This window comes from Epinephelus fuscoguttatus, linkage group LG9 (genome assembly GCF_011397635.1).
Source record: "Epinephelus fuscoguttatus linkage group LG9, E.fuscoguttatus.final_Chr_v1".
NCBI classification, from domain to species: domain Eukaryota; kingdom Metazoa; phylum Chordata; class Actinopteri; order Perciformes; family Serranidae; genus Epinephelus; species Epinephelus fuscoguttatus.
Window position 1 is genome coordinate 29736393 of NC_064760.1, and position 23054 is coordinate 29759446.

At 39.0% G+C, this 23054-nt stretch overlaps 2 protein-coding genes across 3 annotated transcripts; one reads left to right on the forward strand and one right to left on the reverse strand.

Annotated features, from left to right (window-relative positions):
* Positions 1 to 42: 42 nt before the first annotated feature.
* Positions 43 to 4425, reverse strand: gpx3 (glutathione peroxidase 3). Its single transcript, XM_049586660.1, has 5 exons — positions 4267 to 4425; positions 2577 to 2724; positions 2374 to 2491; positions 894 to 993; positions 43 to 585 (listed from the first exon to the last, which is right to left on the reverse strand). The coding sequence occupies exons 1-5, from the start codon at positions 4339 to 4341 to the stop codon at positions 367 to 369; spliced, it is 660 nt and encodes a 219-aa protein (XP_049442617.1). The 5' UTR covers positions 4342 to 4425; the 3' UTR covers positions 43 to 366.
* Positions 4426 to 9483: 5058 nt separating this feature from the next.
* On the forward strand, positions 9484 to 22490 carry dctn4 (dynactin 4). 2 transcript variants are annotated; one of them, XM_049586150.1, is made up of 14 exons: positions 9484 to 9677; positions 10604 to 10674; positions 10778 to 10956; positions 11177 to 11220; positions 11872 to 11979; positions 13954 to 13974; positions 14530 to 14603; positions 16530 to 16642; positions 16725 to 16834; positions 16936 to 17009; positions 17440 to 17494; positions 18647 to 18754; positions 20906 to 21003; positions 21111 to 22490. In XM_049586150.1, exons 1-14 carry the CDS (start codon positions 9543 to 9545, stop codon positions 21328 to 21330), a joined length of 1410 nt encoding a protein of 469 aa, XP_049442107.1. In that variant the 5' UTR covers positions 9484 to 9542; the 3' UTR covers positions 21331 to 22490. The 2 variants fall into 2 exon arrangements, with proteins under 2 accessions (XP_049442107.1, XP_049442108.1); XM_049586151.1 differs by lacking the exon at positions 13954 to 13974.
* Positions 22491 to 23054: the final 564 nt, after the last annotated feature.

A 23054-nucleotide genomic window follows, 5' to 3' on the forward strand; every position in this document is an offset into this window, starting at 1 on the left:
CCTGCTGTGTGTTTCTCATAAAGGAAAGTCCGCACATCAGTGTGTTGTTCTCCATGATTTATTAAAAGTAATTAACATTGAGGCTGTAATGGCTAACAGGTCCTGGGAAGAGAAGGTGACATGATGCTGTGAGGTCGCAGGGTGGCCCGAATGCACTGAAGAGCCGGCCTGCGCCCCAGACTCCGAAGAGGCACCACAGAGTTCCTGTTTTCAAGCCTCCTCTTCATTCAACATGCCATCTTCATGTACCAGAATCTGTCAACATTACTCTAACGTTCTTTACAGTCTACATTAGCTCTGCTTATCCTGTGCATCTTATCACAGCTACGTCATTAGAGGGACAATACAGTATGATGAGTCTGAGATCTAATTAAACATCTCCTGTGTGTACAGCTGGAGCAGGTATTTGCGGATGTCAGCTTTGACCTCCGAAATGTTGACGCTTGGGTGCCATCTCTTCACCGGCTTCCCATCCGGTCCCACCAGAAACTTCTCAAAGTTCCACTTGATGTCGCTGAGCTTCACAGGCTCCCAGAACATGCTGGTGGGGTTACCCAAGAGGTCTCCGACTGGAGGGCAGGAGTTCTGCATGGCAGCAATTAGGATTATATGAGAGAGCAATACAGTCTGTGCACCATCAAGTGGGCACAAGGCGGACTTTGATTAGCAACACATTTTATTTTGTTGAGTAATTGATTCTATAATAACTCCATGTTCCTCATCCGACACACCAGTCAGCTATTAATGGTTGTTTACAGCTAATAAATAATGAGACTGATATGTCTGAACAGTTTGAGCACAGCAGGAGTGCAGCACAAAAAGTACATGTTGAGATATGAACTATGAACACAACATTCAGTGAAGATTTTTAAATCACACAGAACATAACATACCTTAAGGAAAGTGAAAATGTCTTGCTCATTTCTTCCATTCACATCACCTTTCTCGAACAGCAGGAAGTTTGGAACAAATCCATTGCCTGGTCTTACAAACCTGGAATCCAGAGAGAGGGCAGTTTATCAGTGGACATGCCTCTGAGCATTTTGTGGCTTGGCAGCCGCCCTAGATTCACTACAAGCTGAGAAAGAGCACACAAGTCTGCTGCAAAGTGTTTACTATGTATATAAAATAACAGATGGAACCTGAGACGGAATTTTTATGCATGTTAGAGAGGCCATAAACAGAGGCTGAGCCTGTTGCCAAAGGATGTTTTCACTGATTAAATGAGGCTTTGTTGATTGACAGAGGATTTACCAATATTGCAAATTCCTCTCTGCATCCAGCTTCAAAGGTTTTATGTTACATCACAATATATATGGTCGTGTCAGAGGCTTGTGACTCGAAGTTAGGGGATTCTTGTGTTTTCACATCTACTACAAGCTGAAAAAATATCCAGTGTATAGGACTTTGACCTAACCGAAATTATTTATGGTTTTAACCAAACGTCAGTTGGTTGGGTTTATAGCAGAAGTGGGACAAAGTCATTTGTTTTTCCCGAGTCAAGACTGACAAGTCCCAAGTCTTTAACTTTGAGTTTTGCGTCACAAATAAGTGATAATGTGTTCATCACAGATGTAATGCCATTTTAACAATAAAATTATAATATATTAAATATGTAAAAATCATGAATGTTTTTTGAGTTTGTTATGAAAATTAAAAAATAGTTTTATCTTATTTTTTAAAATGTCTTTAAATTTTTTTAATTAATTTTTTAGAACAAATACATTTTTGCTATTTTTATTTTGCAAATTTGCTCATATGAAATTATTTTATTGTTTGCCCTTTATCTATTTATTTATTTTCTTATTTTATTTGTGAGCTAAGTTGTTAACGTGTGTTAATTTTTATTTCGCTTTTGTTCTTGTTTGTATAAATACAATAAATATAAAAGATAATAATCAGGGGCTGTCAGGCGAAGCTTTCCTAGGGTGCCAAATGTGCCACCACTGGCGCTGCATATTATCAAGCAGTACCACAACAGAACAATTTCTGTGTGTTTCTGTCCTGTGTTTTTGTATGTTCTCCTGCAACTTGACTGGATGCTGGTGGACTGGTTCAAACAAAGTAGATCTGGGGAATTCAGTGTTGACTTGCTGGGAGTGAACAGTGTTCAGCTGATTACAGAAATGACTTGATTCCTGGCACACTTTTTAATCTTTGAACTTTGGGGGAAGGTATCAGGTATTTCAAAGCCAAGAGGCTCAAGTCCAAGTGGAGTCACAGGTTATTGGTGTTTTGTCAATTTGAGTCTGATGTTATTCAATTTGTGACTCAAGTCTGACCCAAGTCCACCCCTCATGTTGACAGTGTTTCCAGTCAGTCAGCTGTGCCTGACCTGATATTGATTTGCACTGAAAGAGAAACATGTCTCACTTTAACGCTGGTGGAATTTCATGGTTTTTCCCCGGTTCCTGTTTCCCAAATTGGTTGCAGGGGAAGCCGAGAACGGTGAGTCCAAGAGGTTTCATCTCCTCGTGTAGTGCATTCAGTTCTGAAAATGGAGAAGTAACATGTATTCAGGTGGAGAAGCTTGCTGTTAAAACAAAACCGTGATGGCCCGTCCTGCTGTTTCTTACCCACATACTGGTAGGTGTACCCTCAGTACGTGGCCACATTGATGAAGAGGACACTCTTGCCCTTGTAGTCACTGAAGTTCACAGTGTGACTGTTGTTCAGAGTCTTTGCGTGGTAATTGTAAATGGTTCTATCTGTGGGCTCACAAAGCTGAAGGTAGACACACAGATTAAAGCAGGTTATTTTTGTTTTAACTGTCCAGCAGCCAACACAGTCATCAATATGTCTTTAGTGTAGTATTTGTGATTATAAATTGGATATATATGTATGCCAAAATGTGTTCCACATAATATGGATTTATCCTGCAGGACATGATATGTCTGTATTTGCTTTAGATTTCTATTGTCTACTACGCCCATTTTCCAGCCAATGGTAGCCCTTGACATGGACTGATCTGTGTCACTTCATACAAATGTTTATTTATGGGTGGTGTGTTTTGCAACACACACCTCAGTCACCCACTCCTTTTAATGATTTGTACAATCTGAGTCATTTTTTCGTAACTCAAACAAAACATTAACCAGGTACCCAACATAGCTGCAGCCCTACAAGAGTATTAAAATATTAATATATCAATGGCAACTGAACAAAACATAATGTTTTTAATACACTGGGAAATGTTGAAAAGGTCTTGAAGATCATCCATCTCCTGTTTACTGTCTCTGTAGTATGATTCTTCCAATGCAAATATTAGGGACGTGTTTAACAAATGGAGTCTGATGCTCGAACTAAGCAAATAAAAACACAATGACAGCTGCAACAGTTTCACCTGTCTGCTAGCTCATACCTCCGTTGTTGATAGACTGTCATCTGCTTAAGTCCAACACACAAGCCCAGTGTCAACAACGCAGCAGAACATTGGAGGCACTTAGTAAAAATAACACTCACATATCTCAGTTTATTGTGACCCATTGAGAAATATTTCCCTTTATAGCTAGCAATTAAATCATAACAATTAAATTTTACACAGCTCAAAGTGTGTATGTAGCAGAGGCGACACTGTGTGTGTGTGTGTGTGTGTGTGTGTGTGTGAGAATTGGAGGTGGAAAACAGAAGCTGTCCTGCTGCTTCACATGTAGATATACAAGCATGTAAACCACTGGGCATTAGAGGTCAACATTTACTATTGTTAAAAACATTTGTTGTAGCTAATGCACTTAAAAATGAGCTGCAGGAAAATCACCACCATTAAATGTGCTACTTAACAACTTTTTGTTGCGGTTGATTGTCTCATATGGTGCTGAAACAATGGCCTGACAACACCAGAGTGTTCACAATAATGTCCGCCCTACATGGAAAATAAGAAATAACAGGTGCTGCTGAATACCATACAAAACCCTGTGGAGAGGCCGGATTGTGATGTAGTGTTTTTACATGTTTGCCTTCCATCTGTTAAGTCAAATTATGACTTATAAAATAAATAACTTGCACACAGGTTACAACCACTTACTCTCTAGGTTACACCACATTGAAACAAGCAGGTACTACTTTCTCCTGCTGTAGGCCCACAGCTTCATTAAGCTTAACTCAGCGCAGGTGTACATGGTGCGTTATTAGGAAATACAGTGATATCATCTGGTATCAGGTTCTCACGCCTGTCTGTCTTTATAAATATTTGGATCCATACTATGAATGTGTGTGTGTGTGTGTGTGTGTGTGTGTGTGTGTACATATATATATATCAACAGGTACCTGTGTGAGTGGGGCTCCGGCGGTGCAGGGTCGCAGCAGACCGAGCAGCAGCAGCTGCGGTAAGAAGAGCCGCATCGTGCCGTCCTTCCGTCCTTCCTCGACACGGTGAGTGCTCCCTGTCTGTCCGCTTCTCCCTCAGGATGAGTTAAAGCCTCTGGCAGGGGGCGGAGGAGCGCGCAGCTGGCTGAGATGACGCCCTCTGCTGACGTAACGGCGTACACACTGATAGGTAAGTGGGTGAAGTTTTTACTAAAATGTGATTTTTTTGTTGATAAATTCCCTAAATATGATTAATGAATGAATAAAGACAGAAAGATGGAAAAAAAAGAAATAAATAAAATTAAATAAAAAAAAAACCTATAAAACTAGAGGCACTGTGGTTGCACTGGGGCCTGTGTGGTGGGGGCCCATAGAGAGAATGGGCCCTCCAACAATGATTTGGGAGGAGCTTTGGCCCTTATAAGTGCTTGCCACCTTGAAAATATGCATGTGTTCAAAGAAGACTTCCCATGAAAGTGAAAGCAGTGCCATTTGCTATATATGCCCTTGAAAATGGCAAACCCATTTTTTTTTGTAAAATAGTCAATCACATCTATAACTGGGGTGTCAAACTCATTTTAGTTCACAGGTCACATACAGCCCAATGTAATCTCAAGTGGGCCGGATGGTAAAATCATTGCATAATAACCTATAAATAGCATCCCCTTCAAATGTTTCCCTTTTTTAGTGTAAGGAAGTACACATACATTGAAGCAGGTTAAGTCATCCCCTGCCTTACAAACCATTTACAATCAGATTTTTTGTAAGTGCCTCAGCAGCAGGGCTTCATCCATGTTGTTTAAACATGGAAATCTAATACAGATTTTTTTGTACTGAAACTGCTAGTTGACAATATTTTGCACAATGTTCAGTATCTTTAAAAATGACCACAGTAAGTATTGATTGTTATTTCAGAGAGCTGTTTTCTGATCTGAAGCAGCATTTTACATTAAGTATCTACTTTCTGTTTTCAGATTGTTCCTGAAACCTGGCTCCTCTTAGCCTTCATGAATGCATCAGTATTAGGTGTGCAAAGTCATCTAGTGGGATTGGACCCTTTGACAGGCCACTTCTGGCCCTGGGCCGTATGTTTGACACCCCTGATCTATAACAAAAGTATATGCTTATTCTTTAACTATAAATCAACTATTCTTTTGATCAGGTACTCTATAACTATAAATTAACTATTAAAATTGTTAAATTAAATAAAGAATTTCTTAATTTCTTATGTATTCCTTTGGTATTTTTGTTATATATCGATATGTGATAATGATTGCTGGGTAATATGTATACTGATGTTATCCAATGTCAAGTCTCTGATCATGTCATAGGCAATATGTGCATGCACTAAGACCCGTCATGATAGCATGCACCAGGCCCCACTGTAACTACGTCATGCCACTGACTGGACCATGTGATCGTTTTCAATGCCATACCAGGAAAGCGCAGAGGTCCAGGTCAAGGGTGAGGAACTATCAGACTTCTCAGGCAACAGTTTACTTGCTCACCTGTGGAGTGTATCTGCAGCAGGCATTATGTGGAGTACCACGAGACTGATGTGAGATTATAAAGTAGCTACATTTGGCTATTACAGGAAACAACAACAAAAACAAAACAACTGCAAAACAAAATAGCAGATGTTATATTGTTAAGAGCTTAAAATGTGTCATTTGCCTGTGGTTTTTACCAATAAGGAGTGGTTGTAGCATGCCAGTGACCTTTCCATTTGATTCCCGGTGTCCAAATTATATGAAAAAGGGGGTTCATTTGTCTTTGTATGTTGTCTGGCTCAGGAGTTTTTCACCATTAGCGTGAACATCAATTCAAGATGGCTGCCAAATGAACACCATGGCCCATGAGCTGACCTTGGCAACAAGAAAAAATCTTAATTGGACACCATTAGGGTCCAATAAAACCAGGTTACACAAGTATTTCTCCTGCCAGACTACTGTATGTTTTCTGCTTTCCTTATTTAATGATAACCAGTGGGAAAAAGCATTAAACATTTGTGAACAATGCTCTATAAATAACAAGCTTAAGGAAGTATCTTTTAAGATTACATAGAATTTACTTGGTAAAGATTGTGTTGGGAAGGTTTAAGCTGAATATTGATAATTACTGTGATTTCTGTGGACCGGAAAAAGAGAGTTTTCCTCATGTATTTTGTCACTACACAAGAATGTTCTGGATTATTGTTGCCAACTTTCTAAAAACTAAACTTGAGATACATTTTGAAATGACTGTGTTTGATGTAATGCTATATTTTAGTCCAGATAAGATTGAAATTAATGTTGTATATCGTACAACTTTTTATTATTTTCAGAAAATTCCTTATTTATAAGGGGGAAAAAAGTCAGAAACCAAACTGACTTTCCTGCACTTTATAAATGAATTTCAACAAGCACAGACTTATCTAAAGTTAAGAACCAAAAAGCTATTATTAAATGAAAAGCTGTTATTAAATGACTATAATATGATGCGTATAACACAAATTCTGGCATTACTTTTTTAAGCCTTTGTCTTCTTATTTTTCTTTTTTTTGGTCTACCTATCTGTTTGTATTTTTGTAAGCGAATTTGTACACAAAGAAAAAAATGAAAACAGTGAAGGAGCCACTGTTTGAGAACGCTTTATGGGGCAGTCGATAGTTCTATTATTTAGTAATGTCTGATTATATAACGAGTGTTCTTCCCTTAACATTTCCCTGATTAAAACAATCTGTTCAAAATAAAGCAGTTGACTAGTTCTCAGTGTGTGTCTGAGCATGCCTGGTGCTTAATCTACCTTGAACATTCATCAACAGCGTTCACTGACACTGATAAAATAAAAATTATATAAGATATAAATGATTATTGAAGTGTCCAGTTGAGCTTTACTGAATCTTAACGAATACAAGATGATATGAGCATCACCTTTCCTGAAAAGAGGACAAAATGGGTTACTGTTGGTTTAATTTTTATTCATGGATCATTTCTCCTCTCTGGGATCAGCTGTTGCCATGGTGAGCTGGTACTTGGCCACATGCCATGTGAGTGGCTGACAGGCCTCTTTCCAGTCCTCTTAGAGCACTGCATCCACTATATTTAACACAGTGTTCAGTTTAGGTCTGCTGTGTCCTAAATGCAAGGCAGCATAAAGCAATAGTGAATTTGTGAATTAGTTCAGAGTATTTGGGGGATTATTTATTTATTTATACTTTGAAATTCACTTCACACCTCAGTGATAGACCCTGGAGCTGCAACATAACCAGAACAAACTCCTAGGACACTGTTACAACAGTGAAATACAGACACATTTTACAATATCAGTTACATTTTTATTTACTTGGACTGGCAAAAATGGTGATCAGATATAAAAAATATTTTGCAGGATTTACATGGATGAATGGATAATGACTGAGACAATGTCTGGGCACAGACACATAAAAGACCCAATACCTCCTGTGCCACCTGTGGTCATGTTTTTTCTTCTCTGTCATTCAGAGATGTTTTAACCATAACTGCGAAGTGCTGCTTTTTGGCTGAACTACAGTATTACGATCATGCTGTACATGAAGAGAGGCTGTCTACCTGTTTTCCAAAGCTTCTTGTGAAACAGAATCACGCTGATACACATCTCCACAAATACAGTATTATACAAAAGAGGCCCCCTGCCCACTTGGTCCCCTGGGCATGTGTCCAGTCAGCCCATTAGACTAACTACTGCTGTTGATCCATCAACATCATGGTAGAGGAGGTGGCGGACAAATACAAGTATCCTGGAGTTCAGTGTAACACAGACTGGACTGGAAATGCAACACAGAGACTGTCTACAGGAAAAGGACAGAGCAGACTGCACTTCCTAAGGAAACTCAAGTCCTTTAATGTGTGCAACAAGATGTTGCAACTCTTTTACCAGTCTGTTGCTAAAAGCACAATATTCTTTGCTACAATGTGGTGGCAAAACAGACTGAAAAATCTCAACAGAAAGGCTTTAGTTCAGGGAACCACCAGAGCCATGAGAGGAAGTGGAGAAGAGGATAATGCACAAACTGTTGTGCACAATGGAACATGCCTCACACCCTCTTTATGACCTCCTGATCAAACAGTGTGGAGCACTTCCAGTTACAGACTGATCCGGCTCTGCCCTGAAAAGGACCACACGGAGTCCTTCCTGCCAGCTGTTATCTCCCTGTTCAACCAGACCCCTCTGTGTCAGGACAGGGGGGTCAGGAGGTGAAGCATCAAGCTTCCCCCAAATGAACCAAAGTCTAATACACACCGTGGACTCATACACCTTTCATCTCCTCTTAATAATCTAATAGACTACTGCACTATAACTGTACAGTATACTCTGCATTAACTTGCTAAAATTCCCCCACTTTTTATTCAAGCTACTGTTTATAAGAATTCTATATAGTTCATAACTGGTGCATATTTCTATGTAAGCATAGAGCTGCCATATCCAAAAAAAAAAAAAAAAATTAGTATCAGGTAATAAAGTAAAATGTTTTTTGTATAACAAGATATTTTTCACGATTTTGCAAGATATTTTCACCTATTAACAGGAAATGTTTCTTGTATGAAAAAGAAACTTTTCTTGTTATAAGAGCTATATACATTTCATGTTATGACGTGATAAATGATCACATTATTAGATGAAACAATTATAACAATTATAATGATAACTGTATTTATACAGCACAATTCAAGCATAAAATACAACACAAAGTGCTGAACATAAAAGACCATCTTTGTGATAAAGAGAAAAGATGATAAAAACATAAAATAAAATAATATTATTAATAAAAAGTGAACAAAAAATAAAAGATAAAGCAAAATTCAGTTTAAACTACAGGCAAAAGAAAAGGTTTTTTTTTTTGTTTTGTTTTGTTTTTTTTTTTTTACCAAAAACATCTTGCTATAACAAGAAACTTTCATATTCTTACCTGATACTGATCCTTTTCTGACCTGGCAACTCTACGGTTCAGTAATACTTCTCTTGCTTTTTATTTGGTCTTTAATACCTGAGGTTTAACGGAATAATTTCCTGCTGGGATCATAAAGTCATATATGCATGCATGTCTATCTATCTATCTATCTATCTATCTATCCATCTATAGACTTGCAGTTTCAACATTGACCACATGAGGTCGACATTGAGCGCGCTGTGTTTCCTCAGAGGCCAGACATCTAGCGGTGACGCCAACACTAGCAGTGCAGTCAGTGAGCCCACGGAGTCGGCTACGCTGCTCAGAGATGGCGTCCCTTCTGCAGCCAGATAGAGTTGTCTATCTGGTCCGTGGAGAGAAAAAAATCAGAGCCCCTTTATCTCAACTTTATTTCTGTCGCTACTGTAGTGAGCTGCGGTCGCTAGAATGTGTGTCTCACGAGGTACGTGAACGTTTTCCCTTACAATGCTCAAGCTAGCTGTTAGCATAATTTAGTCAGCAGCTACTTTGTTGTTAGCCGGCTTGCTAGTAGCTTTGACATGTAGGCGGGATTAGTCAAGCCAACTCTGCGCTTTGTTTGGCTTAGCCGTTTGTCAATCACGGTTTTTCCAACAGTCTCCTTATCTCATTGGCTGTCAGTGACGGTTCAACTTCCGTTTGAGTTAGCATTATGTCGAGCTCAGAATAAATGGGCCAACAAGCTAGCTAGCTCTTATTTTCTTTGGGTTTAACGTGAAAGTATTCGCTTAGCTCAAATATTAAAAACATGTCCGACAAGTAAAAACTATTTGTAGCGACGTTAGTCCACCCTAACGTCCTCACTGTCATATCCCATCTTGTTAACGTGGCTCATAGTTATAGACACCACACCCAGAGTGCTTTAGATTTTTCACATATTGCAACTTCAGATTAGTAGTCAGTGATTTTTTTTTTCTTCAAGTAAACATGTTATTTACAGCTCACACGAAAATGAAAAGAACATGCAGTTCCCCTAGTCGTCATTGTGCCACACTGCCTATATAAATCCAAAATATGTTTAATGATAATCACGTTTATATTTGTAACGTTAGCAGTGACCAAAACATGTTGATAATCCAATAGTTAGGAAACTGGTGCAGAGTTGGAAATTAACCCTTTTCTCCACCTGCCATTGTGGCTAATGGATTTCATAATATGCCAACCACTCAATAGATTATTACTGGGGGGGGTTGGGGCTGGTGAGTGAAGCAAATCTAGCAGTCACTTATTATATTTAACCAGCATGTGGCTGGTGCTTATTTCCAACCCTGCCAGTGCAATATAAACTTTAAGCTGGGGATGCAAAGTTTGACTGACTCCCAGTTTGACCCCCTGTTTTTTGGTTACCAGGTGGACTCCCATTATTGTCCAAGCTGTCTGGAGAACATGCCATCAGCAGAAGCTAAGGTTAAAAAGAACAGGTGAGACTAACTTGCACATGCACAAAGACAACTACATACATTCACCTTATTTATGTCATGACTGTTCTTTCTTTGATTCCTAATTACCTGTGCTCTACTGTAGGTGTGCTAATTGTTTCGACTGCCCATGTTGCATGCATACACTATCAACTCGCGCCACCAACATCCCAGCTCCTCTGCCTGATGATCCCACCAAGACGGCCATGAAGAAGGCCTACTACCTGGCCTGCGGCTTCTGTCGCTGGACCTCCAGGGACGTGGGAATGGCTGACAAATCAGTTGGTGGGTGCTGATATAATGTAGATCCATGAATGTTGTCATACTTAAAGTATTTCCTAAACTTTAATTTCAGCTGTATCAGACCAAAACAGCACAGTGCATAAGTCTTGCTGTGGGTCAACCTTTACACATTGATTTAGCTCCTAAAGAAAAATGTCACCCATTGTATTTGTTCTTATGGCTGCCTTAAGTCTGATGCATTGGTGATTTTTGTTCACTGCAGCCAGTGGTGGGTGGCAGGAGCCTGAAAACCCTCATACTCAACGGGTAAGTTTTCTTCTGTGGTCATGTAAATGCTCACAAGTTGCTCACATGTTTCCTGATCATGCATTACTTCTTTTTGAATAGCTTTGCCTCTGAATAACAGACACCCTCACATAGCTGGCCCAAGGCGAAAGTTGTTGCTTAGTTGCTGTGGCCACAAATAACAAATCATAAAGGCCCCCTTTTAATTTTTATAAGTCAAGTGGTTATTGAAGTATCTATCGATTTGTTTTTGTGTGATTTTTATTTTTAAGCTTTCAATTATTGTACCAAACTGTTAACTGAAGTGTTTCTTTCAGTGATCATCTTGCAGTTGATAATTATTCAGCACTTTTCCACATTTCACAAGTTCATTTAAAGTTGGTCAATATATTACTTTGAAGGGTACCTTTAATCCCTTCATGGATTATTGTGTTACTTTAAAGTACATCACATTTATAGATGTTAAATAGCTCTTAGTTGTATTTAATAGTTCCCTTTTAAATTATATTCACTTAACTCAAACCCTTCACACTGTTGTGCAACTGAACAGTATTTAGTGTTGGAAAACTGAGTGGGGAGGTTTGGGTGACCTTGGCCCAATTCTTTATCACTTTTGTTTTTATTAAGAAGCACATGAAGCAGTCTGTGGATTTATTTTTTTGTTCCCTACAGATCAACAAGTTGATTGAGTATTACCAGCAGCTGGCCCACAGAGAGAAGCAGGAGAGAGACAGGAAGAAGCTGGCCAGGAGACGACAGTGCATGCCTCTGGCGTTCTCGGTACTTTATTCCTGCTGAGCCCAGTTCAGCCTTTTCAAAAATTCCATACTTTCATCTTTAACCTTTTCAAATGTCAGACAGCTGTTGTCTCACTGTATTCACTTACAAAATGTGCAGGTACTATTGGAGCAGAATTTAGATCAATAATTACAGGCGTTTAAGAGATTTATTTGATACGTAGGTTCTACCTTAATCTCACTAACATCATAGATATACTCAGAGTCTGTGCCATTGAGGATATTATATGATAAGCACACCTTTAACTAAAGCTGGAGGGAATAATTAGCTATGTGAGTGACTGTAGTGTATAGTTAAGATTTACACTGTGTCAGTACTTACAGTAGGTGGATAAGTATGAACATTTTCGGATTGCTTTCAAAAAGTTCCCCATCCACACTGACATTTCAAAACAACAGAAAAAAATCAAGGCTTAGTCTGAAAGGCCAAAATTGATAAGAAATTGTTAACTAACTACTAAATTACTTAAAAAATCTATGTATTTTTGAATTACCAATTTACTGAATTTTCAAATTTAGTCACCCTGGTGTAGTTATGGTCTTTATGCTTCTTGAGCTTGTTGGCACATGGTTTTTACACCTCCTGCATTCTGCTTTTACAGTAATTAACATCCAGTAATGCAAACCGGTCTTTCCTAATGTGTATTGAAACATTTAAACACGTAAGCTGTAGGGATGGGCATGAGAACTCGATTTGGGCATCGGTATTCGTTCAACATATAGAGCTTATGTAATAAATACAAATGTAAATTGACTAGGGATTTGTGCCATTAGTCGACTAGTCAATTGAACATTGCTATCCTCGCTAGTTGGCACCCAAAATACTAGTCCAGTTTAAATTAATTAGTAAAATTATTTTTATTTTATGTGATTGTGTTCACCCAATGAAGGTGCTGTAGCACTCAGGCACATTTTATAAAGACTTATTTATTTATTTTTAAAAATAGCATTTTCAGTAAATGTTGTTTGATTATTTTAAAGATTATTTTTTTGGGCTTTTTGCCTTTAATATACAGGACAGTGTGAAATGGGGAGACAGAGAGAGTGGGGGGACGATATGCAGCAAAGGGTTGCAAGCCGGAGTCGAACTCGCAACCGCTGCAGCAAGGCATCACCTCTATACATGGGGCGCCGGCACTATCCACTAAGCTACCGACGCCCCTGATAATTTTAATTTAGTGGGTAGTTGTCATGTTTTATAGGATAATGTGCAATGTTCATCATGGATGTTGCAAAATGTCACACGTTTCAATGGCATTTGAAATACAATTTGGTAATTGAAAAATGTGATCTTTCTCAAATGGCTCTTAAGTTATAATGTAAATAATATTTTGACCGTATTTCTTACTTTAAGGCAAGTCAACTGGTCTGTTTAAGGTTACATTTAAACATCCCTAAATTTGAACCTGTACATTTTTTTGTCTGGGCGCAGTTATGTAACTGCTATCTCTAAATGTCTGCACAGCACAATATAGCAAAAATGATAGATCTGCACTGCTGCAGTTAACGTTAACATCCCTCAGTCAGACATCATGGGCAGAATGGAGACCAGGCATAAGAGTAATGTTTGGAAGTATTTTTAAAAAAATACACAAAATGAATGTATTCTGTTGGCTAATCTCTACTGTCTGTGCGGTGCAGGAAGATCAGGTAACCTTAATACTTAACTAATTTTTGCTTGGGTGTTTCTGTTGGACCCTGTTCTCACACATTATTTTGCGAGTACTCTATATTGAGTTACTTCGAGCACTCAAATACGGAAATTACCTAAAATGCCCATCCCTATCAAGCTGTGATATCCTGCAGTTGTTTTCCATCACTGATGCATTTCTGTTGCTGTTGCATGTCACCAAATGCCACTAATGTTTGCTAAATTGCTTTGGTTTCACCTGGTTCTTTATTCTCTCCTTTTTTTCTTTGCTTATGCACTCTGATATTTTGGTTTTTGCCCCCCCAGCAACACACTATTCATGTGGTGGTGAGTTGTATTTTTCACAACTTGGGTAGTCTCATCTTTACAGTAGCACCGTCTTCTCTCTCTATCTCTGTTCCTGTCTAGTCTCTTACTGAGTGACCTCACAGATCACATGAATGTCTTCTTGGGTAAATGAGACTGAGATCCACACAGTAGGAGCCTTTATGATGGTTAGAAGGAGAGCAGAAATACAAGACTTTGTTTAAGTCTGTGTAACCAGATCAAACTATTTTTCATACTTACTAAATTCTGAACCCTCAAATCTGTCAGACTTGATTGTCTCCCACTATCCTGCGCAGAAAGGCTCCTGTTATTGTCTCTTACCACAAGACAAATTGTCGCTTATTTATTGTTTATTTAGATGATGAATACCATTTCTTTCCACTTTTGTTTTTTAAAGTTGTCATAAATTCCCCTTTCGGGTCAAGACCTTGTGTTAAAAGTAGTGATGTAGAAAAATGGTTGTAGATTATGTAATTTCATAAATTGTGTTGTGCTCTTTATTTTCCAGTGGGCAGAATGCCTGATCTTGTGTTTTTTCTCCCTAAATTTACTCAGGAAAAATATGGCCTTGGAACCAGACTGCAGAGGCAGAGGTCTGGAGCTCCCATATCAAGCCTGTCTGGCCTTACGTGAGTGGTCTTTTGTCATATTCGGGGAATTACTGCTGCTTTGGACTCCACACATGGAACATTTTTCCCCCTAGTAAAACTACATGCATATTATCAGTGACTTAGATAAATTGATTTTTTACCACCAAGCAGCCATTGTTTCATTAATTTCACTATGCCATGAAAATCAATTTGCAGAGCCTTGAAACTTGGCTCGAGATACATAGGTGATCCATCACAGTGAACAGTTCGTCACCCTTATTTTTTCTCAAAGTTACATCATCACCTTGTAGTAATACAGTTGTGAGCGATCACCATTTTTATATTCCACCACAGGGATGCATTCAAGGACCCTGCTTAACGCCTGAAAATTAATATTTGGCTGACAAAAGGCATTGTATTGATGAAGTGTGCTGTCAGATGCAGGAGATGCTTAAAACACAGGGTGTCTACAGGTCCTTGAAAAGTCTTAAATTTTAAAAATAAAAAGGCATTTAGTAGTCTTAAAGTTGAATTTGTGAAATCTTTATTGCCACATGTGATCTCATTTTATCTATCCGTCTTTTAATGTTTTGATTTTTAAATGAGTTAAACTTTTCTGCATCTGCTTGCCTTTATACTAACCTGCAAAACTTGGTCTTAAAAAGCATCAGATTTAAAGGGCCAGTGTTGGCATGGTTTATTGTCAATCTGAATCTGAATCTGAATATTCTATCCATTAACATGTTTATACAAGTGTATAATCGCTATAAAATAAAATTTGTTCGGTTTTCGTAGCCTTATAATTATGCTTATATATATATATATATATATATGTATAGCAAGGGCCTTTCTTTAGAGAGGTCGCCATCTTGCGCCGCCATGTATGTAAGGCAGCCCGAGCGGACAATCCAGCCAGCCAGAGAACGCGTTTCGCATGTATAAATGAACCAACAAAGACAGCAGAAGGAAGGAAGAAGGAGGAGGAAACAGCAGAGAGTGTTAGTAGTTCGTCGATAGAGAGTAGTGAAAAGTTTTTTTAGTTATAAAGTTTGCGAATGGACCACACTTACCACGCAACAGGAGAGAATGAACCCGAACCGTCATCTGCGAGGAAAAGAAGACGCAACTTCACTCCTTGTGATGCACTCTCTGCGGCGCGTTTCCTCCTGATGATATATTTCCCCAACGATGGTAGCACTGAATCCCATTCTGTGCATTCAGCCTCTCTTCTCGCCTGCTCAGCATCAAACACATGGAGTTCCTCATCTGTATGCTCCGGCTCAAACAGGTATGGCTCTAGGTCTGTGTCCGCTACGAGAAACAAAATCACGTTCAAAGTCGTCCATTGCAGCTACTATAGTCCGGAGATATCGCTAGGCTAAATAAACAGCTGAGCTCTGTTTACCGGCTACACTGTCAGTCAGTGTGCGGGCTGGAGATTGGTGGAGCAGAGAGGGGAGGGGGGTCCCCACTTGGTATGGTAAACGAGTACGTGTGTAAAGTTATGAAGCGTGTCTGTTACGCTAGAAGAGTCAGAGTTTGGGATGGAGTCTTTTACCCCCTGGAGTGTTACCGGAGTTTCGGGAGTGCTCAAATAAACAGCCCTTTTTCCCGAACGCTCCTCTGGTCTCCTGCTCGTGAGGGATTCATTACAATATCGTAACATGGCTTAGATTTCTAAATAAACATTCACCTCGTCGCTAGATAGACCTACTCCTGAAAAACTCGTGCGCAAGGCTTTTTGTCCCTACGAGGCCACCGTCATTTACCCGACAGTAGGGGTGAGCGAGTGAGCCCTGCAATCTAGAATTTGACCACTGATGTCACTGTTTCCAACCCATTTTACACGCTGGCCCTTTAAGTGTCTGATAATCTTTCACTATACTTTACAGCTCACATTGAATGGCATTATTATAAAAGTGATTCAACAGATTGTTGATGGCAATATTTGTTTTACTTGACCAGCCTTAAAGAGGGTGAAGACCAGAAGGAGATTGTCATCGAACCTGCTCAGGCTCTTGATGAAGTGGAACCCTTGCCTGAAGATTGTTATACCAGGCCAGTCAGCTTACCAGAGGGTGAGAGTTTGAACTTGCCAAAACAATATTGATCATTCGTCTCTCTAGTTGAAGTTGAATCTAAGTTCTCGTGTCCTTTCAGTGACCACGCTGCGCCAGCGGCTTCTTCAGCCCGACTTCCAGCCTGCAGGGGCGTCTCAGCTCCACCCCAGACACAAACACCTTCTGATGAAGCGTTCACTGCGCTGCAGGGTCAGTACCACTTCAGGGTGTTGCTCTCCTGTATCAAAGGCTGTTTTTATTACATAGATCACATTTAGATAATCATTTGTTTGCTTAATTTCCTCCTGCAGAAATGTGAGCACAACTTGAGCAAGCCAGAGTTTAATCCGACTTCAATCAAGTTTAAAATTCAGCTGGTGGCTGTGTGAGTACTGGTCGTAAGATTCTGTCTTCGTGATAATGCTTATCCTTTTATAATTAATGAAAAATATAAATCAGCCTGAAGCCTGATGTAGTTTAATTAGATTAAGGTCCTAAAGTTGCATTGTAGTCAAGTGCAGCTATAAACACAAGTTCAGGAAATTATCCTCAATCTTAAGATACATTTTGTCATTTTTAAATTAGAATAACAAAAACTATACATGATTTAAATTGGGGATTAGGAGTAATCCATACTGTACAAATAGCATGTTGATGTTCTCAGGATTTCATGGTTTGCGAATGGTTGCATTTTTAACGGATACCGATCAGCTCTCCGCTTTTAGTTAATGTGGCTGAGTGCTGTGTTGAACATTGACAGCATGTTCAAGTGTAACTGTGTGTATTGATTGGCCTTCTGCCTGTTACTCCCACAGGAGTTACATCCCTGAAGTGAGAATTATGTCCATTCCAAATCTCCGGACTATGAAGGTCAGTGTGCGCGCTGGTTCTGATATGTTAAATATATCTCCCACATGTTTTATTCATACTGTTAATAATGTCAGCTTCCAGTTTAGCCGGTAACATGCTGTTAAAACCAAATATTCAGCTTTGCAGTTTTTTTCAAGGATTGTACACCACTGCAACACAGCTAACTCACCAGTAGCTCAGCTTTTTTAACTAAAGTCAATCAGTTTCTATTTTTTTCTACACAGTTTTGTTGAATTTTGCTGAAATTGAAATTTTCAGGGCACACATGAATCATTTAAGCGTCTAAGTTTCAATGCCCATTTCTGGACAAGCAAATATACGTAGGTAAATTTCTCTACACATGGAGAGATAGAAAGATATTGATTTTAAAAAAAGAAAAAAAGACTTAATTAAAATGAATTGATAATAAAACATGAAAATAATAATAATAATACATAAAAATAAATATATGAAGACAAGATTTAATAAAATAGAAAGATGGTAATAGTGATAGAAAAATCTAAGTAAAAATTAATTAAAAATACAGAGAAACAAAAATATTATTTAATAATTTACTGTAAAAAATAATCAAAAATAAACAATATGAGGAAACTAACAATACCAAAGTTTTTCAGAAAGTAAAGTAAATTAGTCTTAATTGGTCTTTATTGTTATTGTCATAGAAGGAAATTTTCTTTGTAGTCCAGGTATAAAACCATCACACATATATGAAAAAAGTGCATAAAGGATTAACAAGTAAAATAAATCAAACAAAATTACATGAAAAGTAAGATGATGAAACCTATTTAATCCCAATACAGAGGCTAATAGCAAAGTGTATGATGTTAAGGTTGAGGTGTTTCGTTTTAAGACATGGTTGTAAAAAGATACCACATCTCTTCGTACTTGTCTACCTGATGCAAAGAGATTGAAGTATTAATACAAGAGTTAGTCAGAAAAGGCTGAAATGCAGCTCACATCCATGAGAACCTGTTTGCTACAAGCCTCCCTGATCAGAACAAAACCAAGTCCTCCACAAGAAGCCCTTGTTCTAATCGTGTACTGAATTAAATGGTCTACTTTAGTGATCAAAAGAAGAGCAGACCTCTATAAGTTAACAGACAGCTTTGAAAGACAACCGTCTGTCTTTTTTCCCCCATCCTGTGTATTTAGGAGAGCCAAGTGCTGCTGACTCTGACCAACCCAGTGGAGAACATCACCCACGTCACGCTGGCTGCTTATGAGGAGGAAGATCCTGATGACATCAACAGCACTGCTAAGGTGTTTAACTAGACTTCCTATATGTATTTGTTGAAATAAACTGATTTTAAGTAGTGGGATTTGCACAAATATTCATTACTCATTACTGTTGCAACTACTGCCAAACATTGACTCTATGATTTAAACAGTGACGGTGTAAATCCTCCTAGACTTTTAGGCAGAATAACAAGAGGCTGTATGTCTATTTTCTTTGCTTTAATGAGACTTTAAGGTTAAATAATACTTATTTTATGTTGATGCTGAACCTGAAGAATAGGTTAATGCACCAGTCTGCAGGATTTAGGGAAATCTATCAGCAGAAATTGAATATAATATTCATGATTGTTTTCATTAGTGTAAAAACACCTGAACTGACTCTGGAGAGGCTCCTTTGCACTTTCACATTATTTTAAGTGTCACTGTAGGGCCCCCTAAATGCTTGGTAAAGAAGGGGTGAGCAGAGGGGTATTCAGTTGGTTGCAGTTTTCAGCCTCGCCACTAGATGCCAGTAAATCCTACACATTGTTCCTTTAAATCTATAGAGGTCTCATGAAAAAACTGTAGAAGATAATCACCCAACTCTGCCATCTAACAGCTAAAAACCCAGTTTTTTAAAGACTGAGTTTAAAAGCTATTGAACATATGAGTTAATTTTGTCAGGTGGTCAGAAACATTTCAATGGGATGGTAATTGTGTTCCATGTTTTCTGCTGGGTACACAGTTGTTTACAAAGACCATTTTATGAGGCAATAATGTCAGGGCTGTGTGCTTATCAGCTTGTTTGGTAGTCTGTCTGTCCCACATGGTGGCAAAACATCAATGATTGGAGCGTTAACTGCTGGAAAGAGAATGGAGGCTCAAATACAGAACAGTCACAGATTGTGGCAGTTGTTTACCACCTGCCTGCTCTTTAATATTGCATATTGTGTCAAGCAGTATTCCTGCATGCTTACTAGCCAGCCGGCTTCAGAGAGCACAGGGTGGTCTGCTCCGTCACGCTGCCTATTCCTTATGGCATAGGTAGCCTTGTCATCGTCTCATATGCAGAGCAGTTGGGCCCCATTTTTACCTCCATCTGTCAGCTGTCACACGCACAGCTAAGAGTGCCGTGTTCTGGTGGTAAATGGTCTGCCGGGCTGCCAGTTGCCAGCAGCCGCTGCGAGGCTCTCGGTGACTACAGGCTGTTTGTCTTGGCCTCTTTAACGATGAAGTCATGGGCCAGACTGGGTAAGGAAGAGCTCCTGGCCAAAACAGAGCGTCTTCATGACCCATTTCCATTCACATTGTGGCCAAACAGAGGGTGCAGTCCTGTCATTCTGCCTGATCTGATGCTAAAACACCTGGAGGGCTGCGTGAACCACAGTGAGCCATGCTTGGTTGAATTCATCAAGCAGCTTTCTCCAAGGATGGGTGCACTTACCTCTGACAGATATATGATGCGTTATAGTATGTGTGAGTCTACAGTTTATGCATTTTATCAGTAAATGTGATCCAAAATTCTCCCCCTCAAATATGACTGACCTCTGAGCAGTGCAAACAAATCAGTTGTATTCATATTGGATTTTGGGACACCATAGAAACTAATAATGTTAATCTAAAGTGGTAAAGTGGTTATTCTTTTTTGCAGACCATGTTCCATCCTGTAAAGACATATAGAATATTCCTCCTGAAATAATTTGTCTTTTCTGCATTGAGTTCAAGGGACCCTGTTAAAAGTTCTTCAATGACATTTACTTCTCCCTCACTGAAAGAATCCAGAATCTATGAATATGCAAATTGTTCAATTGAAACATTTAACTACTGGATTTTCTTGGCCCCTAAATTGGTGTCACAAAATTATGCTCGTACATTCACGTCTTAAGCTCACATTTAAGGTGAGTACGGAAAAACTTTCCTCCTTCAGCAGATGCATTTTTAAGCAGCCTTCTGGTGACAAACTCTGCACGTACATCACTTTACACAGTGAAGGTCAAACTTCCAAGTGAAGCAACGACAGGCAAAACACATTTTTAAGTCAAGGGTTGTTGTTTTTTTTTTTTTTAGACATTTTCTCCATAATGCATGAATTGTCATTGATGTGCTTCAAAAAGAGAAGCTATATGATGTTTGAAATACAGGTTGACGCATACAATCGTCTGAAAGTCACTGAATGTTGAAACTGTTTGTTTTTAGGTTATAGTACCCAGCAAAGAACTGGTCTTGGCAGGAAAGGATGCCGCTGCTGAGTATGATGAGCTGGCTGAACCTCAGGACTTCCAGGATGACCCAGAGTAAGTTAATACACACACACACACACACACACACACACACACACACATGTACAAAGACTTAATAATGTGAGGTCACTCTCAACCACATCACTCTGTTCTTTCCACAGTGTCGTTGCCTTTAGGAAATCCAACAAGATTGGTTTCTTCATCAAAGTGATCCCTCAGAAAGAAGAGGATGTAGACGTCACTGTTTCATTTAAGATCCGACATGACTTCCGCAACCTCGCCGCTCCCGTCAGGCAGAGCGAGGAGGGAGCTGACACCACCGCCGAAGCAATTTGGCTCACGCATCATGTAGAGCTGAGGCTGGGCCCACTGGCTCCCTGAACACGAATACCTGGTTTACGATCAGTCACACCTAGTGTTGGGTTCTTTGAACTAACCTCTGTAAACTTTAATTTAAATATGATTTCTGATTCTGCTTATTGATATGTAAGAATTATTTGTGATCTGCTTGGTACAGTTGTTTCAAAGTTTTAGCTTAAGTTGCATCATCAGATACATTGTGGAACAAACAGCGACTGCGTTATAGCCTAGTTTATAAAACTACATGAAACCATGACTGACTGCAGACATATTAGAGAATCAAGTTAAATTTACCTTACTGCTTTTGTTTATTTGCTTTGTTTGCCACAAACATGCTGATAGACTGTATTTCACCACATCATCATTCTCCTCAGCATGAACACTATATACCATATTTAATTTAAAAGCACTTTTGGTGTATAGGAAACAGAACCTTACAGATACATAAAATTACTAATGAAAAAATGTAAAGTTATGCATAGAAATTCCACTTACATACTGGAATGTGAAAATGGATCTGTCATTCAGGTGCGTACAGTATTTTCCTCTGTTTTGTCGATTTGTTTGAGAAATAGTGGTCTTTGCTGTATGTAAAAAATAGCAGTTTATGTTCAGAAATTAATACAACATAGAGATTATAGAAATATTAGAGAATAAATGAGCAGAATCAGAAATCATAATGGAGAACAATCCGAACAATTCCCAACTGTGCAGCACACACCTCTGCGCTTTTAGCATATGTATCCTCGTCAACATCCTTTTCTGCAGACTGTAATATTAACTCGCATGCTTCAACTGTAGTAAATATCGCACACGTTAGACAATGTCATCACAGTTTCTGATCCTATACTGTTTTCTTATCAGAAAGGTCCCTCTTGGGATAAAGATGATACCTGCCCATAACTTACCTGAAGTCAAACAGTAACCTTCACTGGCACTAAGGAGAGGATGTATAAGACGCTCTGTAAATTTACATCAAGTGTTCATTATTTAAATGTACTGAGACACTAGCATTTTTTTCTGATTTAAAAATGTATTCTCCTGGTTTGTAGAACTCACTGAGCTCTGCCAGTGTATATCGTAAGCTGCTGTCATTTTTGGTCTCAAGTGTGTTAGCAAAACAGAGCCTTACAACACAGTTAATCTTCTGTACCGGCTAATAAAATAATGTGATACTGTCACAGATGTTTGACCTTTTCTTTGTAGAGGCCTCACATGACTTTTGGCCGTGAACATTTTTGTTATGAGTTGTTGCCGCTTTGTGTTGTTTTCATTCTGACCACAGGATGGCACTACAGGCAAACAGTTTTTCGATAGCAGTGGTATATATGAGAGCTCCAAGAGCATACAGGGACATGTATTCTTTAGGATGATCTTGAATTACCCTACAAGCTGAAACAGTTCGTCTGATTTTAGAAATGACTGACTGAGAAGGCACAAAACAGTCTGATCCAGACAGAAACATTTTAATAATGATCCAACGAAAGCCGGTTGTTTTGTTCCAGGATGTGAGTCACGAGGATAAAATGTCTCCTTGTCAACATTAGGAGTAGATAATGATGGAATGTGTGTTTCAACAGCTACCATTTTGTATTTACCACATAACAGTCTCGTCCAGTGATGCTTTGCACACATGGCACAGTTTATTGCCTCTGAAAAAGCACATCAGATATGTGCGATGCAGGCCCGTTGCAGCTCTCCAATGAGCCCCGTCTGCTGTGTAAACAGACCCACTCTGTCTGGGT

Coding starts and splice junctions, on each gene's coding strand:
- dctn4 (XM_049586150.1), top strand. CDS start 9,543: ATGGCGTCCCTTCTGCAGCCAGATAGAGTTGTCTATCTGGTCCGTGGA. Junction 11,221..11,871: donor AAAACCCTCATACTCAACGG/GTAAGTTTTCTT, acceptor TGTTCCCTACAG/ATCAACAAGTTGATTGAGTA. Junction 21,004..21,110: donor GACTTCCAGGATGACCCAGA/GTAAGTTAATAC, acceptor TTCTTTCCACAG/TGTCGTTGCCTTTAGGAAAT.